Genomic DNA, 21,925 nt, shown 5'->3' with positions numbered 1-21,925 from the left:
GCCTGCCCTTTCTCTGGTGCCATGCTTGGTGCTGTGCCTGCTGCCCTGCCCCAGCCTGGCGCCCATGCCAAGCTCCTCTCCGCGCTCACATGTGCCCCTCAAGCGCGTGTCTGGGTCCCCGGGGTGCCGGGGAAGGGCAACTCCCAGCTGTGTTACCCTGATGCCCCATGGATGCTCCAGAGCATCTGTGCGCTGGTGGGGAGGAGACGCCGCAGACCTACCTGTAGGTCTGGCCCCCGAGCCCCGGGGACCTCGGGGCTGAGCTGTCCTTGCAGAAGGACCAGGCCTGGTGCAGCGGGTGGCCATGCTGGGGGGGGGGGGCACAGGGCTCGGGGACCCCGGTCCCCCCTTCCTGAGCCCCTGCCGGCTGCTAGGACCCAGCAGCTGTCCCCGTGGGACCGCCACGAGTGCAGGCAGCGCAGGCAGCGCCCGGGAGTGACAGCTGGTGCCATCCGCAGCTGGCGGGCTGCAGGCAAACAGGATGACGAGCGGGTGACGGGGCGCGGGAAAGGGGGAGCGTGGCCTTGCGCGGGGGCCGGCAGCCCCTGTTCTGCTGCGGAAGCGACGCTGGCAAGAAGGACCCCCGGCGAGGAGGGGAGCATCACCCACCTCCCCAGGAGCAAAGGTGCGCTGGGTCCCCCCCACCCACCCAGGTGGAGCAAGGAGCATGGATGGGGCAGGCAGGTTCATGCTGTGCCTCCTCGGGGCGAGGTGGTGTGGCTGGGGCAGGGGGACAGGGTGTCAGCCTGGCCCGGGTGATGCAGGTCCTGGCAGTGCCATCCCTGGCCAGGTTGGGGACGCCAGCCCTGGGCTAGGCAGGGTGCCGTGACCTCGCCAGGCATGTCTCCCTGCTCCAGCATCTCGGGGGGGTTCAGGTCGTCTCCGGGTTTCTCTGTGGCTCTTCCTCATTTTTGGTCCTTCTCCTTCACACCCCGCTCCCCTCCCCAACAGGCAAGGAGAAGACAGTGGCCGTGGTTGTGATGGGCTTTCTCTCTAAGGGATGCAGGAGCAGAGCCCTTGCTGCCCAGGCACCGGAGCTTCTGGCTTAGCCCTTGGGAGGGATGGCGAGCCGAACGGGGCTGAACACCACGGACAGCCTAGAGCCACTCTCCGTCTCCGAGCAGTCCATTGCCCAGGAGGTGGTGGGCCTCCTCTGCATGGTCCTCCTCACCCTCACCGCCTTGGTGGCCAACACTGTGGTGATGGTCGTCATTCTCAAAACCCCCCTTCTCAGGAAGTTCATCTTCGTCTGCCATCTCTGTGTGGTCGACCTCCTCTCTGCCATTTTCCTCATGCCCCTGGGGATCATCTCCAGCTCCTCCTGCTTCAACAGGGTGATCTACAGCATTGCTGAGTGCCAGGCCTTGATATTCCTGAATGTCTGCTTCATCAGTGCCTCCATCCTCACTATCTCTATCATCAGTGTGGAGCGGTACTACTACATCGTCCACCCCATGAGGTATGAGGTCAAGATGACCATCAGGCTGGCAGTGGCCGGAGTGATCTTCATTTGGGTCAAGTCTGTTCTCATCACTGTCTTGGCACTAGTGGGCTGGCCTCAAGGCAATGGGGCCACCAGTGCCAGCCGCTGCACAGTCTACTGGAGCCCTGGGGCCCACAAGAAGATTTTTGTGATCATCTTCAGCATCGTCTGCTTTGTCCTGCCCACCATCATCATCTTCGCTGTCTACTGCAGTGTCTACCGTGTGGCCCGGATGGCATCCCTGCAGCACGTGCCCGTGCCAGCACAGGTAGCTGCGCCGAGACACCGATCCGACTCCATTGCCAGCCAAGTGACCATCATCACCACCAGGAACCTGCCGCTGCCCAGGCTGACGCCAGAGCGCTTTTTGGGAAGCTACAAGGCCATCCTCACCTTGGTCCTTATTGTGGGACAGTTCTTGTGCTGCTGGCTGCCCTTCTTTGCTTTCCACTTGCACTCCTCTGTCACCGCTGGCACGGTGGGCGGCGGGCACGGGGAGATGGTGGTCACCTGGATTGCCTACTCTTCCTTCGCCATCAATCCCTTCTTCTACGGGCTGCTGAACCGCCAGATCCGGGAGGAGCTGGCCCGGCTCCGGCGCAGCTGCCTCAACCGGCCGCTGGGCCAGGAGCTCTGTCTTTCTGTCTCGGAGGCCTCTGTCCCGGAAAACTTCTTGCAGTTCCTCCAGAGAGCGACTTGCACGCTGGAGACCCACGCCAGCTGCATCAGCCCCAGCCCCAGGAACAGGCTGGACCAGACTAAGATGGGCTTCCCCATCCCAGGTCAAGTTCCTGAAGAGAGCAGCTGAAAAACAGGGGGCCCTGTCCCACCGTGCTGGGCAGGAGGGTGAGCAGGGGACCTGCCAGGGACCCATCGGACCTGCTTGGACCCAGCCTTTTGGATTTGGAGGGGTCCTTGTTCAGGTTTTGCCTCTTCTCTGAGCTTGTGGTGGAAGATGGTTTCTCTGCCTGGAGAAGACAGCAGATCTGGGGAAGCCTCATCTCCCTTCTGCAGGCTGGGATCGTCTCTGGCTCCACCAGCACAGCCCAGTTGCATGGACGGGCTCTCCTTGGGACATGGGAAGCCAAGGGGCTCCTACGCGGGGGCAGAGGAGGGGGCACCTCCATCTCTGTCACCCTGCTGGGACCGCTCATGGCCAGCGGGGAAGAGCAGAGGTCCCTTGCACCCTACCCAGGAGCAATGGCCCAGCTAACACCACTAACACCAGTAACACCAGGGCCCCAGGCACCCCGCTGAGCCTGGACAGCCGACACGGAGCCCTCCACCCTTGGCTGTTTAACCCAAAACTAACGTCTGGGTGGAGGAGCTCCCGTCACCCGCGGTACTTATCAGGGGGATGGCACCCGTGGGGCTGGCTCTGGCTGCGTCTGTTTTTCCTGCTGGCATGGCAGCATGCAATGCCCATGGCCATGCCCAGCCGTGCCCTCTGTCCCCCCCAGCTGGCAGGGGCTGCCCCTCCAGGGCGGGATGTTGGCTGGCCGGGGCTCCATGCTGGGCTGTTTATGGACACAGCTGCCCAGCTGAAGCCCAGCCAGTGCTGCCATGTGCCAGCCAAACCAGGCTGCTGGCCAGGGGTGCGCTGGGGTGGACGCAGCAGCACAGGGTGGTGGCAGGGGGGGCTGTGCGGGGTGTCCCTGGGCAGCAGCAGCCGAAGGGGACCGGGAGCCACCGTTCCCCTTCGGTCTCGTTGCTTCTGCAGGGCCTGGGGACCCTCCCATGCAGCCCCCAGTGCAAGCAAGGGGACTGGACCCTGCTGAGGGGACACTGGAGGGGTACATCACCCCCAGCCCCCCCCCCCCCCCCCCCCGCAAAGGTCCCAGGGATGGTGCTGGCACAGTGGGTTGGAGACCCCCCTGCCCCAGTAATAACTTGGGGGGCTGGGGGAGAACTGCCCCATGGCAGGGAGTGGGCTCCGGGAAGACCCCCAGAGATACTGGGGCTGAGGGCCAGCACCCCCCTGGCCACAGGGACGCCTCTCCAGCCACCACCCCGTGTCCCCAGGAGCTGGGGCTGCCCCTGGTGTGAGGGGGTGTCTCCACCCAGGGTAGGGGATATTATTATTATTTTTTTCTTGTAAATTTTATCTTTTTATTAAACCATTGATAAGTTACAAAGGAGGAAAAAATATAGACTTATATATACAGCATTTCCAAGCCAGCAGGGACTGGCTCTTGGATGGGGTTGCTGGGAGGCGATTGCCCCGAGGTGGCCCGGTGAGGGCCCCCCACCAGAGCCAGGAGACGGGGGACCCCCGGAGAGGCCAGGCAGCCCCTCGTCTGGCAGGACCCTCCTTTTGGGTGCCAGCCGGAGGGTGGGCAGGAGCGGGACAGCAGGGTGGGCAGGGCAAGGGGCAGGAGGCGGAGGTCCCACCCCGGCACAGGGCACTGGAAGAAGGGACCCCGGGCCGGCAGGGACAGCCCCCCTGCCCCATACCAGGGCACACGGTCCCCGTGCAGGAAAATTGGAGAGGGGGGCACAGCGCTGCCAGGACGGGCAGCAGGCAGCGGAGCAGCCCTTTCCTCCAACGGACATTGCCACTGGGAAGACCCTTCCCTTCTCTGGGGTGGGGGCAAGGGGGGTCCTCCCCAGGCACGGGGCGCCTGGCAGGGGCTGGGGGACAGGGTGGGTTGACAGGGATGTGTCCCCGGCACCAAGTGGCACCCCAGATCCCCTCACCCACCCGCCGGCAGGGCTCAGTAGGGTGAGAACTTCTGCCGGTCGGCTTTCTTGGTGCCGTTGGCTGCCGAGATCTTGGTCGTGTAGGTGGCAGTGCCGCCGTTGGGACCCGCCACGGAGGACGGGGACAGCGCCAGGAAGGACACCGGCTTCAGACCAATGAAGTTGGAGAGGGAGATGGTGTAGGGGGTGCCCAGCAGGGCCGGAGGGGCTGGGGCGACGGCGGGCAGTGCCGCGCCGGAGCCCGGGGTGAGGGGCTGGGAGAAGCCCACGCCGAGGTCCACGGAGCCAGGGCCCGGCGGCACCTGGGAGGTAGATTTGGCCGTCTCTAAGCTGGGGAAGTGAGTGAGAAAGGTGGGGTGGTGAGTACCACGGTGACAGAGCAGGTCCCCCACCCCGACCTGCCTGTCTTAGGGTGCAGGGACTGCGTGCCACATCCCTTGAGGCACAGGTCTCCATGGCACATCCTGGGCATCCCACTGGGCTTTTTAGCTGGGGCTCAATCCCAGTGGGGTCCCGGGTCCCGCACCCACCATCTCAGGACCTCAAAGCACCACCCATCTCATCCTTCCTGAGGATGCTGGGGGTGGTGTCCCCCACAAGCTGTGTTGAGGTGCTGGGGAGTTGCCACCCCTCACTAGCAGCCAGCATGTCCCCCCCCAGGCTGGCACCTACCAGGCTGTCATGAGGTACTGAGCCAGGGTGATGCTGACGGGGGACCCTGTGATGGTCACGTGCCGCTCACTGGAGCCCTCAGTCTGGTTCCCGATCTTGATGTGGGCGCCTGACATCTGCCGGATCTCGCTGATCTTGCTGCCGTGCCGGCCGATGATGCAGCCGATGAGCTGGAGGGGCGGGGACTGGGGTGAGCTGGGAGCAGCCGGAGGAGCCATGCCAAGCAGGGAGCTCCCAAAGGCTCACCCAGCCATACCCTACGCCTAGGAGGAGTGGGGAAACTGAGGCAGGCACCGGGAGGGCAGGGCACTGCTTTCCTTGAGCAGACCCTGCTTTTTGGTCTCACTCAAGCCCCCCCCTCCGGCTGGCATCGCTGGGCTGCCACATCCCAAGGCTCTTCCTTGGCGTTGGCCAAGCCCTTTCTCCCTCCTGTGCCTTTTCTTCCAGCTGCTTCTACCCCAGCAGCCCCTCCTGCTCCTGAGCTCTGGGGGCTGAGGCAGAGCCTCCAACTGTGTGGGGCGGTGGGTGCTGGCCCCTGCAAAGCGGCTACAGGGTGGGACACATGGGTGGGGGCAAGCTGTGGTCTCCCTTGCCATCCCCGGGACCCACACATACATCGTTGGGCACCAGGAACTCCTGGGAGCTGCTCTGGGAGCTTGTGTCCAGGCCTGGAGGGAGAGACAGGGATGTTAGTGGTGGGGGGGCGGGTCTCCAGCAGCACCATGCCCCCACCCCAGCCCCGTGCTGGGACAGTCAGTGGCCCTGGGGACAAACCTGAAGGATCCCTGGGGAGAGGCAAGGAGGACAGGACACGGGCACCAGTTGTAATCTGGTGCCGGTGCTCCCCCACTGCAGGGTTGGGGGGCTCTGGTGGGTGCAGGGACCCCAGAAAATGTAGGACAGGGTTGTTCTGGGGGGCAGGTAGCCACGCTGGGTGGGCCAGGACCAGAGAGGGTGCAGGGGATGGGGACCCCCTCATCAGGGCCAGGTGGCTGGGTGGGTCAGGAGGGGCACCCCACACGCCCAGCCCTGGGGGGGGGGCGCACAGGAGATGCTCACCTGGCACCATGGAGGGTGCGTGGCCCAGGGAGGCGAAGGGGAGCGTGTGCCCTGACAGCTGCTGCAGCTTCGTCACCTGCCCGGGCAGCGGGAGGAGGAGGAGGAAGGAGGTGTTAGGTGTGACGGCAGAGGGTCCCCTGTCCCCTCCTGGGGCTGGATGCTGGCACCCAGCAACTCCCAGGACAGGCATCCCCGGCAGCGCCCGTCCCGGCGGGCACAGACCCGGTGCCCATGGGAGCAGGGGTTGGCTGCCACGGGGACAGACTCACCTCCGCGGGAGACACCCCGCTGTACTGGCCCTGCATGGAGAAGCCCTGGGGAGGAAGGAAGGGGCATCAGTGGGGGGCCAGGTGGGGACACCTGCCTCAGGCCACCCCCCCCCCCCGGGGCAGGGAGGCCACCCCTCGCCCACCAGTCACCCCTCGCCAGCAGAGGCTGGGCCCCCCAGGCACCCCATGCCCCCGAGGGGGCTGTGGCCCCTTACCTGGTTGGCAGAGAGCAGGATGGTGCCCAGGGAGAGGCCAGGGTGGTAGGGGATGGTGGCCCCCTTCGGAGGCGACTGGAGAGGGAGGGAAGGAGGTGGAGGGGATGAGAGATGAGGTTGAATGCCCCTGCAGCCCCTTGGACCCACTTTGCCCCCCTCCGCCCCCAACAAGCTGGGCATGGCTCCCAGCACTGCCGAGGCAGGGTGCTCTTATGGGCTTCAGCACAGGGGGACCCCAGTGCCTGGGTCCACGTGGGCACAGGGAGCCCTGGGGAGGGGGGACAGGCAGTGCGCAGTGCGTGCCCCCCCGGGCTGGGCACGGGGGTCAGCGGGTACCTCCAGGATGACGGCGCAGATCTGCCTCACGCACTGGATGATGGTGTCTGGCACCCCCGAGACAGTGACGGCCCGTTCGGTGGAGTTGGGCAGCAGGTCGCCGGCCACCTGCACCTGCGCCCCCGTGCTCTGTGGGGAGCAAAGGGAGATGCTGGGGTGCCTCAGCCATACCCACCCCGGGGCTCAGTACCTCACACCTCCCCTATTCCCTCCTTGGCCCCTGGGGACCTTTGCAGGACGCACAGGGTGATGTTCCACTCCTGCGTCACCTGCATCACCTCCCACAGCTCCCACAGGACCATGGCAGCCCCCACGCCGAGGGCTCCGTGTCCCCCAGGGGAAAAGGGGAACCCATACCCTCAGCCTCACCTCCCGAATCTCCCGGATCTTAGCTCCTGCCTTGCCGATGAGCGAGCCACACTGGCTGGCTGGGATGACGAGGCGCAGCGTCACCGGCGCTCTGCCCATTGCTGCCCCATCGCTCCCTGCTCCCAGGTCCTGCGAGGCGGGTGGGGAGTTGTGGCGTTGGACCCCCATGAGGCCACCAGCATGGAGCGAGCGCTCCCGGCTCAGGGGGCACCTGGCAGGGGTGGGGGTGGGGCTGCCTACCTCCTCCAGCTTGAAGGCAATCATGGAGACGGCGCGGAAAACGGCGTCAGTGGAGCCGGTGATGGTGGTGATGCGCTCGGGGCAGGACCCCTCCGAGATGGTGATGCGCGCGCTGCTCTGGGGATGGTGTCACACCCCGTTAGGGACATCGTGGGCCCTGAGCTCGATGTCCCCCCGCCCAGGGAATGGCTCACTGTGAGTGGCCCCGATGCCTGTGGACCTGGGCTTTCCCCCTCCCACCTGCCCCAGGCAGCCTTCCCTGGGGTGCAGCCCTGTCTCCCCTGGGTCCACCTGGGAATGGGGGTGGCCAGGGCTCGGCATGTGGGAGCGACCAGGTGCAGGCAGGACAGGCAGCAGGACTTGGCAGCCCCCCAGCACGCCCTTACCTGCTCTCGTATCCTCTTAACAGTCTCTCCTTTCTGCGGGGAGAGGAACAGGGCAGGTGGTCAGGTCCAGGGGAGCCTGGGGCTGGCGGTGCCCCGGACCCCAAATCTTACCTTGCCGATGATGCTGCCGATCTCCTGCAAAGGCAGAGATGAGAGTGGCCCCGTCAGCAAGCAGCTCCCTGCCTGCCACATCCCTCCTCTGCCCACAGCCTGGCCAACGGGCAATACAGGCAGGCCCTGCCCCGTGGCCACTGGGACACTGGGTGGCTTGCTGGTGACACTAGGGCATGGGAATGGGCCCCTCCCTGGCTTAGGATGGGGGAAGAAATCCTTCTGGGAATGCTGTTCCTGGTGGGATTGCGAGCAGGGGAGGAAAACAGGGCACGGCGAGGAGATGGTGCTCCAGTATGGCCCCCACCCCGGGCATTGCTGACCCCCCCGAGCAGCGCCAAGCCCCCGCACCATTACCTTGCCGTGCATGAGCATGCGGAGGGTCAGGGTGATGCTGAGCTCTGTCTCCTCGGGGCTGCCGCCCATGCCACTGGCTCCATCCGGTGATGCCATGGCGGGAGGGCAAGCTGAGCCTGCAGGACACAGTGGTCTCCAGAAAGGGGGGAGGCCCCAACTAACCCCCTCCCCCGAAATCTGCAGCCCAAAAAGCACCATGGCTGGGAAGAGGGGATACTGAGGCAGGGGCAGCACTATGCCCTCCTGCAGTGGAGGAGGCTTGCACGGCCCCATGGTACCCAGGGCCCCACCAGCATCCTGCACCCCTTCCAGGAGCTCCCCAAAGGGACCTGCCACCACATGTCTGCCTGAGCCTGCAGGCAGCTGCCTTCAACCTGGCCTGCGTGTGGCCCTTGGCTGGAGCCGGCACCGCACCTTCACAAAGCCAGGAGCTGGATGGATATCAGGGGGAAGTGGAAAAGTGTGGGGAGCGTGGCTGTGGGATGGGGTTCAGTTTGCAGGTGCTTGCTGGGGTGGTAGCACACAGGGTGGGGGGGCAGAGGTGGCCTGAGTGGTCTCGCAGGCTGTGCGAGCCTTCCTCTTCCTCCTCCTCCCTTCCCCCTGCCCGTGCACAAAGCCCCAGGGGAAACTGAGGCAGCCTCCCTGATGGGGACCACCAGCCTGATGCGAACCACGGCGTGATGCCCAATGCACGATGCCGTTGCACCCTGTCCCCCCTGAGCACCCCAGGGCTCCCCATGGACCCTGTGCCTGGGGGACGGGGGTGGCTGGGACCCCGCGGTGCCAGCGCGGTGCGGGGAGGAGGACAATCGCCGTGTGTCTGGGCACGGGTGGGCGGCTGCGGCACCGCTGGCTCCCGGCAAGCTGGGCGATGCCAAGCGGCTTTGAAACAAAGCACCCGTGTTGGGGCTGGGGCCCATGTCCGCGGGCATGGCAGAGGGGGGCAGTTATTTTAGGTGCTGGCAGGACTCGCCACTGCTACAGCACATCTCCTGCATCAGGGTAATGGGGGGGGGGGGGCACAAGCCGGTCGCTCCTGTACCCCCTAAGTGCTATGGCTTGCACCCCCGGGGTGGTTTGGACCCTCCATCTTCTCCACCCTGTTACTGGGGGCTGGAGAAAGGGGGAAAGGCTGGGGAAGGGGGAATATTCCCCTTCCCGATGGAGGGGAGCCTGAAATGGGGGGGGGGGGAGGGGGGTACCCCCTCGTAGCCCCCCTCCTCGCAGCGTCTGGAGCCGTGCGTGGTGCCGGCAGGGGCGGGCAGCCTGCCCGGGTCCCCCGTCCCCCCGGGGATGAACGGCAGCAGGGACCCGCTGGGGACAAAAGATCCTGCCGGGGAGAGAAGGACGAAGCTGGCGGTGGGGCAGGGGGCAGGCGGCAGGGCCACGGGTGTCCCCCCCACTGCCACAGGCAATGTGGGGGGTCGGCGGGCAGGGGGGTGTTCTCCCCCAGGTGAGCCTGGCTGGCAGGGACGCCAAAGGCCCCGGCGCTGGGCACTGGCCACCTGCCCCCTCCCCGTCCCACGGCTGGCGTCGGGACAGCCACGAAGCTGGACACCGCCCGTCCTTCGGGGCACCTTCGGGTGGCAAAGGGAGGTGACGGGGGGGGGGACAGGAGGAAGCCCCCACCCCGTCCCAGGGGGAACCTCTCTCCGCTCGCCCTCCCGGCCGCCCCAAACCCCCGGCCCCCACGGGAAGGGGCCTGGCGGGTACCTTTCCGTGCGCCTCGTCCCTCCGCCGCCGGCCACCCCGCTCAGTGCCACATTGTCCCCGGCGGCGCCCAGTGACACCCGGGGCAGGAACAATGAGCCGCTTGACAGGCCAGGGCCAGGCTGGCAGCCCCGGCCCCCACCCCGGTCCACGCCGGGGCCCCCCTCGCTCTTCCCCTCTCCCACATCCCTCCCTCCGGGATCCTATTACAGCGGATAAGAGACACTAAAAGGAACAATGCACCCTGGGTAAGGCCATCTGCCACCGCTGGGGACATTCCTGTCCCCCCCCGCCCCCCCCTTGGCTCACACATCGCCCCTCTTTGTAATTGCAGGTTTTTTTTCCTGGAAGCCGATCAGCTGGCAGGGCTCGAGGGCTCAAGGACACCGGAGCGGGCAGGGACAGGGCAGCTGGCACCCCAGGGCCCGCCGGCACCCAGGGGTGCTGCTAGGGGGGAGTGCCTGGAGGGCTGGGGGGGCAGGTGGCACCTCTGTATGGTGGGGCCGGGAGTGCAACAGGGGAGCTAAACTGGGTGGGGGGCAAGGGGTGCTCCTGCCTTACTGCCAGGGCAGGGACCGGCTCCTGCACCCCTGGCACGGCCCCATGCCCCCTGCACGGGTGCCCTGCGCTCACAGAAAAGTGCCCCCCCCCCCCCCCCCCCCCCCGCTACCTCCCCCACTAAATCCTCCTGGGCCCTGGCGTAAGCAGCTAAAGCCAAGCAGGCTTGGGGAAGGGAGGGCGTTGGGGGGGGGACCCCGCTGCCGGCTCCATCTGTGCCCCCGAGTGCCCGGCAGCACTGAGGAGGGAGAGAAGGCAGGTGGCGGGCAGGGGGCTTGTCCCTCTGTCTGTCCAGCCAGACGTCTGTCAGGCCTCCCTGCCCGCCCCCCCATCTGTTCATGGCAGCCACTCGTTCGGAAAATCCCCCCCCTGCCTCCCCGGGACGCTGGGCTGCTGCCGCCATAGGCAGGAGCCTGCTGGGGCTGGCGGCTCCCTTTTAAGCCCCTGCGGATTACCCTGGGCTTGGATGCCTGCCAGGAGGGGTGGGAGGAGGAAGAGGAGGATGAAGAGGAGGCCAGCAGGCCGGGGACACAGGTGCCACCACCCTGGGGGACCTACCTGTGCCGGAACACAGCCCTGGGCCTCCCCGGGCACCCTCCGAGGCTCCTGGGGGTCCTGCCAGAGGTGACGGGTGGGCTCCAGCAGCCTGGCAGCTGGCACTCGCCCACCCACAGGGCAAACGCTCCCCAAATGTCCTGTCCCTTGGTGGCTGCACCTCCCCTGCTGTCACCCCCCAAATGGGCATGGGATGGTGGCCACGGAGGAGGTGGAGATTGGGGAAGGAGGTGGGAAGGGTGGAAAGAAGCAGGAGGAAGGTGGCAGGAAAGCGATGGCAAAGCTTGGGCTTTTATTTGGTCCCAAGGGAGGCTGGGTGGGGATGCCAGGCGAGCAGCTGGGTTGGCGCAAGGGTGTGTGAGCAGGTGGAGGGGTGGGTGGGCTGGCCACGTCCCTCAGCCCCGTGGGCCCCTCCACGCAGCCTGTCCTGCTCACTCCAACTGCTGCAGGAAGGCCAGGAGCCCGCGGTGCCACTCGTCGGGCTTGTCCAGGTAGCAGGCGTGTCCGGCACCCTGCAGCACCAGCACCTGGTGCTCGGGGATGTGCCGCAGGTTGTTCAGGCTGGCCTGCCCCAGCTCCACGTCCTGGTCCCCATACACGATCAGCGTGGGCGTCTGCAGAGGGGGAATGCACCCTGAGCCTGCCAACGGCACCCAGGCACCCGCTCCTCCTGGCCGGGGACACCCTGGGACCAGGATACGGAGGGGAGATACTTACCCTTCTCCCCTGCCCACCACAAGGGGAAACTGAGGCTCAAACTCCTGGGTCTCCTAATGTCCCCTCTTTCCCTCCTGCTACCCTATGGTCACGTTCCTTCACCATCATGTTCCCCTTTTCCAGCGACAATGGGGTTTCTGGCCTGTTTGGTCTTTCCCCTGCCCAACCCTGGTGCCAGGGTCCCCTCCTCACCATCCCCTCCCAGTCCCTCGACCTCCCTCAATCTCCCTCCAGGCCATACTTTGATCTGGGTGTACTGCTCCGCCGTGAATTTCTCGGTGCAGATGGGTGCCACGGGCACGTACGCCTTGAGCAGGTGGTTGTACTGGAAGAGGAAGGGCAGGGAGTACATGCCGCTGAGGGATGGGCTGATCACCACGGCCGGACCCAGGCACAGAGCCTCCGAAACTGCTTTCAGGAAAGCCCCTGGTGCTGGCTGGCCCACGTGCGCTGGGGCCACAGCATCCTTTGAGCGCCCCAGCCCTGAGCCATGGGAGACAGAAGTTGCTGTCACACTCTCTGCTGCTTTGAGACGGGGAGAAGCTGGCACAGCAGGACACCAGGGTTGCCATCCCAGCACCACGAATGTGAGCAGCTGTATTGGCTGCCCCCGGCCCCCACCTTGCTCCAGGGCCGTGCTCTCCACCATGCCTTACCCGGCAGGTCGATAGCCACAGCTCGGTAGCCGTTTTCAGCCAGCGTGGCAAGCGTCCGCAGCTGAAGCCAGGTGTCAGAGGAGAAGCGAATGCCGTGCAGCAGCAGCACCGTCAGCTTCGGTGCCCGCTGGGCCGGCTCAGCTTGGCGGTAGAAGAGGGTTTGGCCTTCCACCAGGACAGTGCTCTCAGTGGGCTGTGGGGCGGCCATGCCTGGGGGGGTTGGGAGAGCTGTTAGGGGGGGCTGAGAGGTGGAAACGGGCCCGGTGCACGCAGCCGGCTCTGTGCGGCCTAGCGGAAAGGTCAGCCCCGGTGGGACGCCGGTGTCCTGGCGCCGAGGCCCGGCGGTGGCGGGAAGGCAGGCGGGCTGTGGCGCTAGCACCAGGAATGGGGGGGTTACACTGGCATCACCCTCTTTTGGGGGGACACCGGCGGGGGGCCGGCCCCGGGAAGGGTGCGCGGGGCCGCTCGCTCGTGCCAGGCGGGCTCACGGGCCCGCCCCTGCCTCAGTTTCCCCGCCCGGCGCTGGGCCGGCGGCCCTTACCTGCCCCTCCGCCCCCAGTGCCGGCCGCCGCTCGCCTGCCGCTCCCCGCCGCGCCACGGGGCTGGGCGTGCCGCGCCCCGGGTCCAAAGGCCGGCGCGGGGGGGGGAGCGGCGACACCGCCTCAAGGAGCGCAGGGCCCGGGGCTGCCCTGGGAACCGCCGCCGCCCCGCCGAGCCGAGCTCCGCCGAGACCCACCGAGCCCTAGCCGAGCCGAGCCGAGCCCCGCCGAGCTCCTACCGAGCCGAGCCGAGCCCTAGCCGAGCTCTGCCGAGCCCTAGCCGAGCCAGCCGAGCTCTGCCGAGCGCCGCCGAGCCCTTGCCGAACCGAGCCGAGTCCGAGCCGAGCTCCGCCGAGCCCCGCCAAACCCCCGCCGAGCCCCGCCAAGCCGGGGCTCCTCTCCCGGCACCGGCCGTTCTCTCCCGAGACCTCGGCCCCGGCTCGGTGGGGCCCTGCCGGGGGGCTGCGGCGGGCAGGCCCTCGGCTGACAGCCCTCGCAGCGCTGCGGCCTCCCGCCAGGCGGAGCCTGGGGCCGCGGGCGCGGCGCCTTGAGGGCTGGGGCCGGGGGGGGCCGCATGTCCGGACTGGAGCTGAGGGGCGGCGGAGCCGGCGGCCGGAGCCAGCGGGAGCCCGGGAGGCCGGGGCCGAGCGGGGCTGCCAGCGCCGGGCGCGGGGGGCACAGGCCGGGCCGGAGCTGAGGAGAGCACCGTGGTCTGGGGCCTACCCCCCTCGCAGCGGTGGGGTTTGGGGCTTCCAGCCCCTTGCTGCCATTTTCCTTCTCCAGGGGGAGCGGAGATGCCGCTCGCCCGCGGCCGCCTGGGGCTCCTGCTCCTTGGGGCACTCCTCGCCCTTGTCCTCTACCTCCTGCTCCCCGCCGCCCAGCACGAGCAGCGCTTGGCGGGCACCTGGCCTGGCGAGGGGAATCAGGGCCAGCGGGCGGCCAACGCCACCACCCGAACGGGGATGGCTGCGGGAGAGCCCCCCGTCTTCTACAGGGAGGTTTCTGCAGGGCCCCAGGCCAGTGGCACTGCCAGCCCCGGGAGGTGGGTCAGCCTGCCGGCTCCTGTGGCGGAGGAAGGTGGGGGGTGACAGACCCTGGGGATTGGTCTCCACCAGCCCTCATGGCTGCTGGATGCCCGCGAGTACGGCATCTTCCCTGAATCCCTTCCCGCCTGTCTTCCCCACCGCAGGCCCGATGTCCTGTTCCTGCACGGCCAGGCGTTCACCTCCAAGACGTGGGAGGCCTTGGGCACACTGGCACAGCTCGCCGGAGAAGGCTACCGTGCAGTTGCAATAGATCTGCCTGGTAGGACCATGGCACTGCGCTTAAGTTGATCCCTCTGGGCAGCTCCTGTTCCTCACCTCAGCCACCGCTGGGCTCTGGACCTCTTCAGGCAGCTAGCGGTGGTCCCTGGGACAGTGTGCCTGGGATCTGGCTTTGCCCCGGGGCATTGACCTCCGTGGTCACCCAAACCTGGGTTGGGGTTGGCTTGGTCCGGCTGGCGCGTGGCTGTGGCTGAACAACTGCTGGGGGTTGATTGGGTGCCCATTTTTTGCCAAGCCAGCTGAGCCTTGGGGGGGAGAGATACCGTTGCAGGCTGCACAATCCCCCCTGCCCCACGCCCACCCCATGCCCTCTGCCCCATGCCAGGCTATGGGGATTCGCCCCCGGCGGAGATGGTGACCACAGCACAGGGCCGGGTGGCTTTCCTGGACCATGTCCTCCAGGAGCTGGGCATGTGGAGGCCCGTTCTCGTCAGCCCCTCCATGAGCGGCCGCTTTGCCCTGCCCTTCCTCCTGGCGCGGGGGGACCGGCTGGCCGGCTTCGTGCCCGTTGCGCCTGTGGGCACCAAGGACTACGCTGCTGAGCAGTACCGGCAGGTCCAGGTGAGGTGGGTTGTTGGGCTCCTGGAGGGTCTCTGGGTGCTGGTGTATGGTGGCAGGGAGGGTGGCCCTATTTTGGGGTGAGTGAGGGGGACCTGTGCCCCCCCCAGCTCATGGGGGGGCTGGCACCTACCTTCCCTCAGCTTTGCAGCCCCCCGTGGTGACGGCTGGAGGTGGGCACAGCCCAGGGGAAGTGTGGTGGCCATTTCCCCCTCTGACAACCCCCCTTGTTTTCTCTCTCCCCTTACCAAGACGCCCACCCTGATCCTGTACGGTGACCGTGACACAAGCCTGGGTCTCCAGGCCCTGCAGAGCCTCCAGCACCTCCCCAGGCACCGTGTGGCTGTGGTGCCTGACGCCGGCCATGCCTGCTACCTGGACAAGCCGGAGGACTTCCACCGGGCCCTGCTGGGCTTCCTGCGCCAGCTGAAGTGAGCGCCGCCTCATCCCCTGCAGAGCGGAGGACGGGGGGCCGGGGCGTCCCAGGGGACTGGGAGGCACAGGTGGCTGGTGTGAGGGGTGCTCTTCTCTTCGGGGGTGTCCCTAGGGTAGGGGGGGGGGATTGAGGGTGTCTCTTGCTGGCAGGACAGGGTGTCGTCTGTCACAAGGCCAATAAACTGATGCTGCTCTGGTTTCTGCGTGTGTCCCCAAGCACCGCGGGGCTCCCCGGGCTCCAGCCCCACCTCTCTGCCTCTGGTGTGGGGCAGGAGGGTGCCCGGCCCGCCCCCTTGCCCGGCCCCTGCCCACCTCCCGACCCTGGCCCACCCTGGGCCCTCTGCCTGCCTCATGCCCACCTTTCCCCCGCCCGCCCCTGCCTGCAGCCCATCCTGTGCCCCCCGCTCCTCCCCTGCCCGCCCCCTGCCCGCCTCCTGCCCGCTGCCGGCTGCGGGGCGGGCCGGGGCGGAGCGGAGCGGGGCCGAGCGGGCGGAGCGGGGCCGGGCAGGCGCCGGCGGCAGCAGCGCGGAGGTAGGGCCGGGGCGGGCGGGGGTCCGGGGAGCGGGGTCGGGCCAGCAGCGCCCGGCAGCCCGCGGGGGGCTGCCCCGGTGACTTCGCCCCCCCCCAAGCCACGGTAGCCTGCACCCCTCTGCACCGCCAACCACGGTACCCTGCACCCCTCTGCCCTCCTGCTCGTGCTACCCTTGCACCCCAATAATGCGACTGCTGCACACCAACCCATGCAGCCCCCTGCACCCCCCTGCAGCCCTAACCACGGTATCCTGCCCCCCCCTTCCTCCCCCTGCACCCCTAACCACGGTACCCCTGCACCTCCCCTGCATGCCTACCCATGGTACCCTGCACTCCCCACAGCCCTAACCATGGTGCCCCTGCGCCCCCTCTGCACCCTAACTGCGGTACCCCTGCACCCCCCTGCACCCTTAACTACAGTCCCCTCGCACCTCTGTCGTAGCCCCTCTGCCCCCTCTACTCCCATACCCCCCCCAGTGTACCCCCTCACCCCTCCTGCTGCACCCCCATATGCCCCTAAGCATCCCGCATCATCCTGCTTCCCCTGGCTGGCCCCCCTTTCCTTACCTGCACCCCCTTACGCCAGCATCCTGCCTTCCCTGCCTGCACTCCCCCACAGCCCCCTGGACCCCCAACCACTGGCTAACCCTGACCACCGCATGCCTCTGCCCCATACACCCTTCTTCCCCCCATAACCCCCTTCCTCACCTTGTTGCCCCCCTTTCCTCCCTACTAGCCTGCTACTCCCCAGCTAGCCCTACCCTACGGCTCGCCCCGGTGCCCTGGCACCGTATTTGGGGCAGGAACATGCGCTTTGGGGGGATGATGAAAGGATGGCAAGGGGGGCACACACCACCCTGCCCCCATACCCAAGTGGGGGGACTTCTCCTGTGGTGGCAGCGTCCCAGGACTCGCACCAGGGAGACCTTTGCCCTGTCCCGCTTCGGTTTCTGTGACGACCGAGCTCGCCGGCGGACTTTGGAGGGGCCGGTGGGTGATTAACCATCTCCCCACTCTTCCCCCAGAGCTTTGCAGCCCCGGTCCCAGGCCTGACATGGCACCCGGGAAGCCTGGGAAGAGCACGGGGGCCTCAGAGGACCCCTCAGTTACGCTTTTCCGGGAGTACCTGAGGATTGACACCGTTCACCCCAAACCTGACTATGGTGAGGATGGGGGGGACGGGACAGGGAGCTGTGCAACACGGCTCCTTCTCCTCTACCTTGCAGCTCTGGTCTTTGGACCCGGGTGCCTGAGTCCTTGACCAGGGTTGTTTTGGTCGTGGTGTTAAAGAGCGGACACCTTTGTGCCTTATCTCTGCCGGCGCCTTTGGTTGGGGCAGGGACATCTCGAGTGCACCCAGAGTTGCCATTTGCTTCCTCCAGCCCGGTGCCCCAGGGCCCCCCCCTTTGCACGCTGCCCTGGCTCTGGGATGGATGCTTGTGATAACCCCATTTAGATCTCCTTCCGTTAATGTTTCCATCTTCCCACTAAAGTACATCAAGATTTTTTTTGTTGTTGAGGAGCTCCCAAAACTCCTACGGAGGACCATCCCCCCTGAACTTGCTCCTTTCAATTTTTATTTTTTCATGTTCCCCTAGTCCTCGCCCCAAAGGGACGGTGACGAGCCGCTCCTGTCCCCACTCCCAGCCACCTCTTGTGCTCAGGACCTCCATCACCTGACCTCTCTGGTCACCTCTTTCCTTGGCTTGGGAACCCCAGAGAGCCTTGGGGTCCCCAGGGGGTTGCAGTGAGAGGGGAGGGAGATCCTGACATAACTCCGGGCATCCCCGCTCCTCCCCAGATGCGGCTGTCCGGTTTCTGGAGCGTGTTGGCACCGACCTGGGCTTGGCCTGCCAGAAAGTGGAGGTGAGTGTGGCGAGGAGCAGCCCCCACTCCATCTGTCCATCCGTCCGTCCATCCATCCATCCATCCATCCATCCATCCATCCATCCATCTGCGCCTGGGTCCTTAGTGACCAGGCTTTCCCCTGCCACTGCCCTGGAGCTGGGCAGGAGTGAATCCCCTCTGCCTGTAATCCTCTGCTGACCTGAGCCCTTCCTTAAGCGTATATTCAGGCTGGTCCTCACTGACCTTTGCGGCCGCCGGTGCTATGATTAGCTGGGGATCTGGCAGGGTCAAGTTGCCTGGGGACGTCCTTCCTGCTGGGCACTGGCTGTCCCAGGGGACTCCCGGGCACCGGGGGAAGACGCTGGGTTCGTCTCCCCTCCTCCATCTGAATTGCAGCCAGGAGCTCGCACCCGTGGCCGGGCTCCGTCTGGCTGCGGGGGGGTGCAGGCTTGCCTGCACCTGCTGCCTGCCCTCTCCCAGCGGAGGAAGGGGTGACCTGCCACGTGGCATCAAGAAACTTTTCCCAGACTGATGCTTTTCGGCTCCAGCCTGCCGGTCCCAGCCCCTCTGTCCCCAGCCGGGACCCCAGTGACATCCTGCCCTCGCCCCACAGGTGTGCCAGGGCCGCGTGGTGCTGATCCTGACCTGGCAGGGCACGAAACCCCGCCTGCGCTCCGTCCTCCTCAACTCCCACACCGACGTCGTGCCCGTCTTTGAGGTGCCGGGACAGGGCGAGGGGTGGGACGGGCGTGGCGGGGAGGACTGGGGGTGGCAGGCAAACAGGAGCTGGTGCCTGCCGTGCCCCTCTGCTGTCACGGCCGCTCTTCCCCACAGGAACACTGGACCTACCCACCCTTTGAGGCCGTTAAGGACTCGCAAGGCAACATCTATGCCCGGGGTTCCCAGGACATGAAGTGTGTCTCTGTCCAGTGAGTGGAGGGCTCTGCACCTGCCGGGGGGAGCGGGCACAGCATGAGGGTGCCTCTGAGTGATGCAGCACGGGATGCCACCGTCCCCAGGGTCCCTGGGGGCTGTGGGTGCCACTGCTTGACCCCCCCCAGGGTGGCTCAGGGCACACCAGCCCCTTTCCTCTGTGATGCCCAGGCACTGCCTTCTCCCCACAGGTACCTCGAGGCCATCCGGAGGCTGAAGGCAGAGGGAAAGTGTTTTGCCCGCACCATCCACCTCACCTTTGTGCCTGGTGAGTCCCCAGGGTGTTCCCTCTTGGGGGGACAGGAGGGGCTGGCAGCTGGGTGATGCTCTGGAGTTCCCTGTGGCCTGGCAGCCGGGCACCCCCCTGCCAGCCTCTCCAGATTTTGAGCTCCCCTAGATTGGGGATGGAAGGGTTTCCAGGTCCAAGGACATCGTGTGCGCCGGTGGCACCCAGGCTGGCGTGGAAGGAGGACCAGGCGGTGGTGGGCCGGGGGACACCCCGTTCCTCCCTCCACGCCAAGCCTTCCCCCACAGATGAGGAGGTGGGCGGACACAAAGGCATGGAGATGTTCGTGCAGCGCCCCGAGTTCAGAGCGCTCAACGTGGGCTTTGCCCTGGACGAGGGTGAGTGGTGGCAGGGCTGGCACGGGGATGTGTCTCCTCTTGGCACGCACCCCTCTGCCTGTTGGCATCACCCCCCGAGCACTGGCACCCAACACGGCTTCCGGGGACCCCTTCGGGGGCTCCTTCCCCCGGCCAGTGATCCACACGGTGCCAGCCTGGAGAGGAAATGCTGCCAGGGCAGAACAGAGAGGGGCTGACCTGCCCCGCTGACCCCCATCTGTGCCCACCGCAGGCCTGGCCAGCCCGTCCGACACCTTCAGCGTCTTTTACGGCGAGAAGAGCCCGTGGTGTGAGTAACTGCATGCCCACTGCCCCATCCCTGGCTCTGCTGGGCGCTGGGGCACTGGTGCCACCCTGGGTTTTCTGTTCAACGCTTCCCTCTCCCCCGGCTGCCGCAGGGATAAAGGTGAAGTGCGTGGGCAGCCCCGGGCATGGGTCCCGCTTCATCAGCAACACGGCGGCCGAGAAGATGGTAAGAGAGGGGGTACGCTCTGCACACACCCCCTGCCTGCCCTGGGGCTGCCAGGTGCCTGCCACAGGGCTGGTCCTCACCCCCCTGCCCTTCCCTCCCTAGCACAAAGTCATCAACTCCTTCCTGGCCTTCAGGGAGAGCGAGAAGCAGAGGTAGGAGACGGGCAGCGGGATGGCGGTGGCTTCAGTTTGGTCTGTGGAGGGGGTCCTTGGGATCCCAAGCCAGGATCTAATCCGGCGCTGCCACCCCATGCCTCAGTTTCCCCTTTTGGGGGTGGCGGCGGGGTGGGGGAGCGCTTCCCTTCCTCCCCGAGTGGTGGAGGGTGACTCTCCCTTGTGTCCCCCGAGGCTCAAGTCCGACTCAAGCCTGACCCTAGGGGACGTCACCTCGCTCAACCTGACCATGCTGGAGGGGGGTGTCTCCTTCAACGTGGTGCCTTCTGAGATGGCGGCCAGCTTCGATGTCCGCATCCCACCCACTGTGGACTTGAAGGTGGGCGTCATGCTGTCCCCACCCAGGAAGGGAGCGGGTTGGGGGTACCCCAATCACACCCCTCCTCTGGTCTCTGCCTCAGGCCTTCGAGGAGCAGGTGGCCGCATGGTGCCGGGGTGCTGGGGATGGCGTCACCTATGAGTTTCACCAGGTGAGGGGTCTCGGCTACCCGAGCGCATCGTGCCCGTCCCTCCCCTGCCACATGCCCACCCCCCTGCTCTTCACCTGCCCTCTCCCTCCATCAGAAATGTATGGACCAACACATCACCTCCACCGAGGAGTCGGACCCGTGGTGGAAAGCCTTCAGCGGGGTCTGCAGGGACATGTGAGTAGTGTCCCCAGGAAGGGCAGGACCCTGGCGGGGACACGGTGGGATCCAGGAGGTCCCTGGGGGTCTCTGGGGTCATGGCAGGGGTTGGGAGGAGATGCTCCATGCCATGCCAGGGCATCTCCCCGTGCCCCCCAAAAGGGATGGGATTGAGTGTTCTGCAGGGCTCAGGGACCTTCCTGGCATGGTCTCTTTGCCCGCGGAGTGGCAGGGGGACAGGGGACCCAGCTGTCCCCATGCCCATGCTGACACAGGGTCTTGCTTGTCAGGAAGCTGCAGCTCAAGCTCGAGATCTTCCCGGCCGCCACTGATAGCCGCTACATCCGAGCGGTGAGTACGATGCCAGCCCACCTGTGGGTTCCCCACCTGGGGTGAGACCTGCAGCCCCAAGCAGGAGCCGTGCCTGGGCGGAGGGGGGCACATGGTGCCTGTCCCAGCCCCGGCCTCACCCCGTACCCCCCCATCCCCAGGCAGGACACCCCGCTATCGGCTTCTCGCCCATGAACCGCACCCCGGTGCTGCTCCATGACCACAACGAGTTCCTCAACGAGCAAGTTTTCCTGCGGGGCATCGACATCTATGCCCGCCTCCTACCTGCCCTGGCATCGGTGCCCCCTCTACCCGCCGAGGGCTGAGCGTCCCGGCGAGGGGCAGGACGGGGGGGTGCCAGGCAGCAGGACACAAGGCTTTAAAAACAGGGCAAGGGGTGGGCACAGCAAATGCCTGCATGCCAGGGGCCCAGGTGGCATCATGCCATGTTGGCTGTGCTCAGGGCTGGCCCGATGGTGATGCCTGTGCTGAGTGTCCTGGCTGTGCCCTCAAAATCTGGGTCCCAGCCACCCCCCTTGGGGTTGTGTCCCCCTTGCCTGGGTGCCACCAGAGCCCTGTGCCCGGGTGCCTCCTGCCTTTCCCGGTGTCAGCAATGCCTCCTCCTGTCCCCGTGCCACCTCCGGCTGTGCTGGCTGTGGGGTAAGGGGCTGGCTGGTGCCCGACTCTGCCTGCCCACGCCTCATCCTGCCTCCCTGCTCGCTTGCCGGGAGAGCTGGGGCCAGTGCCCCCCATCCTCCACGTGCAAGTCAATAAATCTTGGTAAGCACGGCCAGGAGCGGGGGTGTCTGTCTGTCTGTCTGTCCGTGGCGCTGCCCGTGGGGTCTCGGGGAGCCCAGGCACCACAGATTTCCTCGGCGCAGTGGGATCTGCTGGAGCACTCCCTCCTCCCCTGGGTTCGTCGGGCTGGGGGACGGCGCTGCAGACAGGATCCTGCCTGGGCAGGCTGTGGGGCTGCCCCTTGGGAGCCTCCACTCCAGATCAGCCTCGGGGTGCCGGGGAGAGCAGGAGCGGCCAGTGATGCTGGGGTTCATCCTGTTCCCTCTCTCCCATCAGCTCCTGCGGTGGTGCCGCTCCTCCAAACCCTCGGGTCCAGGCAGGCAGCGTGCGGGTCCGGGCA

General features: G+C 66.6%; 5 protein-coding genes across 7 annotated transcripts; 3 read left to right on the top strand and 2 right to left on the bottom strand.

Moving 5' to 3' along the window:
- The first annotated feature begins 598 nt into the window (after positions 1–598).
- LOC143163927 (putative G-protein coupled receptor) lies at positions 599–2,583 on the top strand. Its single transcript, XM_076345857.1, is given in 3 exon segments — positions 599–625; positions 952–1,047; positions 1,049–2,583. Coding segments are annotated over 2 exon segments (1,290 nt in total). The 5' UTR covers positions 599–625; positions 952–1,000; the 3' UTR covers positions 2,292–2,583.
- A 988-nt stretch (positions 2,584–3,571) lies between these two features.
- On the bottom strand, positions 3,572–10,060 carry PCBP4 (poly(rC) binding protein 4). The gene is made up of 13 exons (XM_076345855.1): positions 9,911–10,060; positions 8,198–8,313; positions 7,841–7,864; positions 7,730–7,762; positions 7,344–7,460; positions 7,104–7,232; positions 6,735–6,863; positions 6,399–6,473; positions 6,184–6,228; positions 5,915–5,990; positions 5,471–5,523; positions 4,856–5,025; positions 3,572–4,513 (listed from the first exon to the last, which is right to left on the bottom strand). Exons 2-13 carry the CDS (start codon positions 8,291–8,293, stop codon positions 4,198–4,200), a joined length of 1,263 nt encoding a protein of 420 aa, XP_076201970.1. The 5' UTR covers positions 8,294–8,313; positions 9,911–10,060; the 3' UTR covers positions 3,572–4,197.
- A 1,230-nt stretch (positions 10,061–11,290) lies between these two features.
- LOC143164090 (putative protein-lysine deacylase ABHD14B) lies at positions 11,291–13,228 on the bottom strand. 2 transcript variants are annotated; one of them, XM_076346215.1, is made up of 4 exons: positions 13,172–13,228; positions 12,394–12,603; positions 11,979–12,220; positions 11,291–11,634 (listed from the first exon to the last, which is right to left on the bottom strand). In XM_076346215.1, the coding sequence occupies exons 2-4, from the start codon at positions 12,599–12,601 to the stop codon at positions 11,452–11,454; spliced, it is 633 nt and encodes a 210-aa protein (XP_076202330.1). In that variant the 5' UTR covers positions 12,602–12,603; positions 13,172–13,228; the 3' UTR covers positions 11,291–11,451. The 2 variants fall into 2 exon arrangements, with proteins under 2 accessions (XP_076202330.1, XP_076202329.1); XM_076346214.1 differs by lacking the exon at positions 13,172–13,228 and adding an exon at positions 12,935–13,063.
- A 325-nt stretch (positions 13,229–13,553) lies between these two features.
- ABHD14A (abhydrolase domain containing 14A) lies at positions 13,554–15,447 on the top strand. Its single transcript, XM_076346213.1, has 4 exons — positions 13,554–13,974; positions 14,122–14,237; positions 14,583–14,818; positions 15,068–15,447. The coding sequence occupies exons 1-4, from the start codon at positions 13,727–13,729 to the stop codon at positions 15,248–15,250; spliced, it is 783 nt and encodes a 260-aa protein (XP_076202328.1). The 5' UTR covers positions 13,554–13,726; the 3' UTR covers positions 15,251–15,447.
- Positions 15,448–15,731: 284 nt separating this feature from the next.
- On the top strand, positions 15,732–21,584 carry ACY1 (aminoacylase 1). Of its 2 annotated transcripts, none has more exons than XM_076346211.1 (15): positions 15,732–15,781; positions 16,807–16,944; positions 17,583–17,647; positions 18,243–18,347; positions 18,464–18,558; positions 18,754–18,830; positions 19,097–19,186; positions 19,419–19,475; positions 19,585–19,658; positions 19,761–19,810; positions 20,006–20,150; positions 20,233–20,301; positions 20,396–20,475; positions 20,748–20,808; positions 20,949–21,584. In XM_076346211.1, exons 2-15 carry the CDS (start codon positions 16,836–16,838, stop codon positions 21,111–21,113), a joined length of 1,242 nt encoding a protein of 413 aa, XP_076202326.1. In that variant the 5' UTR covers positions 15,732–15,781; positions 16,807–16,835; the 3' UTR covers positions 21,114–21,584. The 2 variants fall into 2 exon arrangements, with proteins under 2 accessions (XP_076202326.1, XP_076202327.1); XM_076346212.1 differs by lacking the exon at positions 15,732–15,781 and adding an exon at positions 15,842–15,916.
- Positions 21,585–21,925: the final 341 nt, after the last annotated feature.

This window comes from Aptenodytes patagonicus, chromosome 8 (genome assembly GCF_965638725.1).
Source record: "Aptenodytes patagonicus chromosome 8, bAptPat1.pri.cur, whole genome shotgun sequence".
Taxonomy (NCBI): Eukaryota; Metazoa; Chordata; class Aves; order Sphenisciformes; family Spheniscidae; genus Aptenodytes; species Aptenodytes patagonicus.
Note: the sequence above shows the minus strand (reverse complement) of the source record. Positions and strands in the feature narration are given on the sequence as shown.